The sequence below is a fragment of the Euphorbia lathyris genome, chromosome 10 (genome assembly GCF_963576675.1).
Source record: "Euphorbia lathyris chromosome 10, ddEupLath1.1, whole genome shotgun sequence".
In the NCBI taxonomy this organism is placed as follows: Eukaryota; Viridiplantae; Streptophyta; class Magnoliopsida; order Malpighiales; family Euphorbiaceae; genus Euphorbia; species Euphorbia lathyris.
The window spans coordinates 13919085-13924827 of NC_088919.1; the positions used below are offsets into that span (position 1 = coordinate 13919085).

A 5743-nucleotide genomic window follows, 5' to 3' on the forward strand; every position below is an offset into this window, starting at 1 on the left:
CCGGATTTGAGGAATAAGACTCATATCTCGTTTTTATCTCCCTAACCTATCTCTAAAACAAACATGTGATAACTCGTCTTAATTTTTTATCCATATCCCTATGTTTTTATCCCCTCTAAGGCTCTAACAAACACCCGTTAAGTGCAAACTTAAAATTCAGATATGGTAGGTGTAATTTACCCGAATTAAGCCTATAAATAGTCTTGTATACACAGCAACACAGTGAAAAACATTTCATAATTCTAAACTACATAAAGTTTTTATTTATTAAATTGGAACTTAACTTATACACAAAACGATAATATATACATCAAATAAGCTCATAATGCAGTAGTCTACGAATTATTTATAAGTTCACATCGCATAAAATAATTAAATAAATAAGAATGATATAGAAAAAATTAATTTTTGTTTTTTTTTTTTTTTCTTTTTTTTTCTTTTTTTGAGATATATACATTTACATATTTACATATTTGCACAAATTTGTATCCATGAAACTTCAATTAAATCTGCCATGGCAAGATCAACATTTTACAGACACTTGTGGAAGATCATCTTGTTGTTCTTCATTACTCCCTACTTTTGAACTTCAGTCTTGCCTCGATTCCTTTCCGTTACCTCTGATTACAATGATTATGGATTGCCTGCGAATAAAGTATAAAACTTCATATACATACAAACATAGTTGTTAAAGGCGCAAGGCGGACTAAGACGCTAAGGGGTCCTGGAGCCTAGGCTCTAGGCGCAAGGTGAGGAGCGCGCCTTATAAGAGTAAACCAAAAAAACACACTTATGATCTTACAAACAAAAATAAAACCACATAAAAACATGATACTAAATCATAAATGTCAAAAACACCAAATTAAGTTCATACTTCATAAAAACACTAACAACGTCTTAAGTATATGTATCTAACTATAAATAATGCTACTAAACTAATAATCATTCATTGTAAAGCAGTTATTTAAAAAAGCAGTATTTCAAAAAAAGTAAAGCAGTTAAAAATAAAAAATTGTAAAACCGTCAGGCGCACACCAGGCTCTAAGGCGCGAGTAAGGCGCACAAGGCGAGAGCCTTCTGAACAAGGCCTCAATTTCAAGGTTTAAGGCGCAAGACCTTGAGCCTTGCTCAAGGCGCGTCTTTAACAACTATGCATACAAGATCAAATTGAGAGCTGTAACCGAGTTAAGCCAAGACCAAAACTTGAGGGTCGGCAAAAACGGACAAGCCCAAGCATAACATCTTGTTTAAACTCGGTTCTTTAAGAAAATTATCTAATTATGAGCTGCTCATTGTTCACGAGCTTTACTCGCGAACAACTCATTCATTTTGCTCACGAACTGCTCATTAATTATATTCAGACGCATATAAGCAATGTAGTTTTGAAACCTACAAAACTAAAGTTTCACACAATCTACACAGTATTACATCTCCCCCTTAATAGAAATAATATTAATAAAAAAATAATCAAACAGAGCTTGCTCAAAAGCCTGTTCATGAACATCATATCGAACTTGTTCATGAACTTATAACTGAGCTTGCATGCGAGCTTTTGAGCCGAGTTTCACCACGTTCAAGCTCGGCTCGTTTAGGAATCGAGCTTCAAAATCATGCTCAAGCTCAGCCTGTTCACAAATCAAGCCGAACACTGGGTCGCTCATGAGCGGTTCATCTCATTTACAGCCCTAACCTTTTACCATCAGCATTTGGAAGCATGCCAGTATATGTGGAAGTAAAAAACAATTCACATTTCAGTTCCTAATTATCTGTCGCCTAGAAGCTATGAATCAGTAAACAATAACAAAATATTATCCCAAGCATCGTACAATACTATTCGTAAAGAAACCATTTGATCTAAAAACTTAAGCATTGTGCAACAATAGTAGCTTTTATTATTATTTTCTCTGATAAGATAGCTTTTATTATCATTTTCTCTTATAAGGTTGCCACAATTTGAACCCTCAAACCATTGATCTAAGAGGCTCTGATATTACGTAACAGAACCATTTGACCCCAAAGCGGATAGGTAAGGCTAAAAATAACTTTTGTTTATTATTTTCTTTGACACTATCAAATTGTCTGCTGTCAAGTTCCCAGAAAAGCTTCTAAACAAATGCAGCACTATGAAACAAATTAGTAGCACAAAAATTTGAAAATTGCAGACGTGGTAAGAACATAGACGCCACTTTCAGATTGTTCAGTTTCATATACCTGTTCTAATAGACTTAATAACATCTTAATTCATTGCCGAATTGATGATATAAATCAGAAATCATTTCAAACATTTTCTCAAGCATGACACAGTACTACTACACGGCTGGATTTTGTAAGTCACCAGAAAAATATCCAAACAGAATACAGTACTCAACAAATTAGTACAGCGGTGAAAATCATATGTTACAAGACTGTTCGATCTCATAACCTATTAGGGGTCCAACTTAATTTGCTAAAATATATTAGTGACACCAAAATGCATAAAGTCAGACCCAAAATTTGGTGCAAGTCTCACTAAGTCTGGCCACACATTCACCAGGACTAAACATGTTCAATGTATGCATCAATTTTTGCTTTCACCTTTCAATAAATAAGTTGGAACTTGAAACTAAGGAATGTCATAATCTGAGTCGAAAAACAGCAACCCGAAATCATGAAGAATTACTGTCAGGCTGGATGAATGAATTTAGAATCGAATTTAGAATCCTACTTATTCAGTGATATTGTTTTCTACTTTAATAAAAACTCATATCCTCTAGTCCTTCATACTTGATTCAAATAATCATTAACCAATCTTTGTAGTGAAAGAGGAAAAAGCAGGCATACCTTTACAATGATCACTTAATACTTCCAATGCGGAATTGAAGCCCAGCAGTATTGATTTTGCTCACCTGGCTGCAGTATCAAGTATACCTGCACAAACAAAAAGGATCTCACAAGTATAAATTCACATAAACCAAGGAAGCCCAATAGCAATTTCGAAACAAAGATGAGGTGTGGCCATACCAATTAACTGGCTGTTTGATCAGAACCGCTAGTCAATTGAGGAGAATTAATGGGCATTACAATTTGAGTGTGTCCAGCATCCGGAGCAGGTATTCCTACAAAAACACAGAATAAGAACGGAAAATTAGCCTAAATAAGGTTATGCATCTATTTTTAAAACACATAGATAACCTATATATTACTGTAGTAAAAACACTTAGCATAAACAATTGAAATTCTAAAACACTGCCATGCAATGGCTTTAGACTAGAAATGTTAATTTGTCCAGTGCAGAAAGTTTAACGGCAGCTCACTTCACTTATTAATATGCTAATAGAAAATAAGAGTAGCTTGAAACAAAAATAATTGCCTGAAGGATGAGGTGGTTGGGTAGAGGGAATGGTAGATGCCGCTGTTCTGTTGGCTAATCCACTAAATTCCACAATTTGATGACCTGGCATTCCATAATTGTGGACGGCGGCATAACTGTGGATTCCAGGTACAGGTTGATTGAATTGTCCACGCGAGTTTACTCCAGGATTAACAGTCCCTGGCATGCCATATACCTGAACATATTGCTGACCAGTATAAGGATTATAAACACCCTGGGAAAAGACCAATAGAACACAAATCAGCTTTTAACTTTTTGATATAAAGACAGAAAACTGAAATTTAAAATACTGACCTGTGGATAGGCAAATTCAGACCCATAAGTTGCATACCTGCAAATAAAGAAAAGAACTGAATTTCCTGAGATAAAAGACAACTAATGTGAGATACTTTTGTAATTAAACATGATGACCCAAGAATTCCTGTCAAATATTGACAGATGTTCACATAATTTGAACTGCTGAAAATAATTGAGCCAAAATGCTTTTGAAATTAAACAGAATGCAATTACTCTCATGCCCAAGTATTATCTAATTAGACAACTTGATTTTCAATATTCAAGTTCAGCAGTGACAGAATCAGTATATAAACGTCTCGTGCCCGTGCCCGTGTCTGTGTCCATTTCATGTCCATGTCCATTTTCTGTTCAAGGCTGTAAATGAAGGTTCAACATAGCTTATATTCATAAGCTAAAGAGCACCCCAAACAAACACAGAAACGGAAACGGACACCATAAACAAAGACCATGAATCCTCAAACCTGATAACCTATGTTGCAGGGACACAGACACAGAAATGGAAACTAACACTGTTTCCATAAACATTATTTCTAAAACATAACCTTCATAAAATAAGATTGACACGGACAAAAGCTACTAAAGAGGAGTGTCCTAGCAACATAGCTGGTAACCATGAAGGGCATCAAGTGAATGGCATTAAGTCAGAGTGTTATTTACCATCAACCTGAAAATGCTAGACTCTCAAATTGAATTCAAATATAAACCTATAGAATAAAAGAATCAACAAATTATCCAGATAAACAACAATCTTCTCAATTCTAACTCACCCATAAGGAGGATAGAAGAAACCAGGTTGATAACCGTAGGGGTTTTGTTGATGATAGCCAGAACTTCTATTAAAAGGACTTCTAGATGAATTCACGCTTCCAAACGGAGAAATCGGCGATCTCTGATGACCTACAAAATAAAAACCAGAAGAGTTAAGAAAATTGAAAACACACAACGGACAAAAAAAAAGTAGAAGGAACAGAATATACCGTAAGGTAGAGAAGGAAAAGGAGAAGGACGGCCAAGGGAAGCAAGATTACAATTAGCTCGACGACCATCAATAATTGGATTAGGGTCAGCACAAGCTCTCCGGGCAGAATCAGGATCACAGAAAGTAACAAACCCATAACCTTTAGAACGGCCAGTATTCTTGTCGGAGATGACGACGGCTTCAAGGATATCGCCGTACCGTTCGAAATGACGGCGTAGAGTGTGGCTCTGAGTTTCCCATGCCAATCCTCCGACAAAGACCTTGGTATATGTGGTATCGCCGAACGGAGAATTCATTTCATATCCTTGAAGATCGAATTAGGAAGAGGATGTTGTGATTCTCTTCCGAATGGAAAGGAGGATGAAACGATGACGGCGATTTGAGAATTGAAATCGGAATTCAATCAGGAGAGATGGTTACCTTTCCATTGAAATTCAAATTGGAGAGAGAGAGAGGCTGACGTGGAAATAGACTTTGTGCTCATCCAAACAAGAATTACTAAAATAATAATAATAATACCAATCATTATTATTTTGGAAGGTTCTGGATCCTATTCTTAATCGGATTAAAGAGTGCCTATTCAATTTGAATTTTAAAGTCCATTTAATTTTTTTTTTTTTTTTGGCATAAAGCTCATTTAACCCCTTTAACTATAGGTTCAAATTCAATTAGCCCTTTATTTTATATAAATCAGCAATCGGATGTAAAACTCTCCAATCAAACACAAAACTAAAGAGATCTAACTATAAAGTCTAACTAAACCCAAACCTTTTTTCCCTCACTCTCTTTTAACGGATAATATTTTATCTTTAATTCCTTTCATGTTAAAGTCATAGTGAATGTGAAATAGTTGATCGACTAAGTAATATTTTCAAGTTCACAACTATTATTTTTTAATGTATTTTTCTGTATTGCAATTTTAAATTAGTTTCCAGTTTTCCTAAGACGAATGCTATGATGGTAGTTAGCATACCATGGTATGTTGTACTAAAAAAAAGAAAGAAACAAGAGCAATGTTGCAGTATAACTCTTTTTCTAGCATAGATATTTTACTGGTGAAAAAAGGAATAGAACTCCTAAGTTTAGTGGTTCTCAAC

General features: G+C 35.1%; 1 protein-coding gene across 2 annotated transcripts; it reads right to left on the bottom strand.

The window, feature by feature from the left end:
* Window positions 1–280: 280 nt before the first annotated feature.
* On the bottom strand, window positions 281–5123 carry LOC136209035 (uncharacterized). 2 transcript variants are annotated; one of them, XM_066000379.1, is made up of 7 exons: window positions 4645–5123; window positions 4435–4564; window positions 3665–3701; window positions 3350–3545; window positions 3001–3095; window positions 2821–2907; window positions 281–644 (listed from the first exon to the last, which is right to left on the bottom strand). In XM_066000379.1, exons 1-5 carry the CDS (start codon window positions 4940–4942, stop codon window positions 3004–3006), a joined length of 753 nt encoding a protein of 250 aa, XP_065856451.1. In that variant the 5' UTR covers window positions 4943–5123; the 3' UTR covers window positions 281–644; window positions 2821–2907; window positions 3001–3003. The 2 variants fall into 2 exon arrangements, with proteins under 2 accessions (XP_065856451.1, XP_065856450.1); XM_066000378.1 differs by having other exon boundaries at window positions 285–644; window positions 3350–3584; window positions 4645–5120.
* Between the last annotated feature and the right edge of the window lie 620 nt (window positions 5124–5743).

Excerpts from the sequence above, each read along its gene's own strand:
- LOC136209035 (XM_066000378.1), bottom strand. The coding sequence starts at position 4,942 with ATGAATTCTCCGTTCGGCGATACCACATATACCAAGGTCTTTGTCGGA. Across the intron at positions 3,585-3,664 it reads CTGAATTTGCCTATCCACAG|GGTGTTTATAATCCTTATAC; the intron begins GTCAGTATTTTA and ends GTCTTTTCCCAG. Across the intron at positions 3,096-3,349 it reads CCAACCACCTCATCCTTCAG|GAATACCTGCTCCGGATGCT; the intron begins GCAATTATTTTT and ends GTGTTTTTGTAG.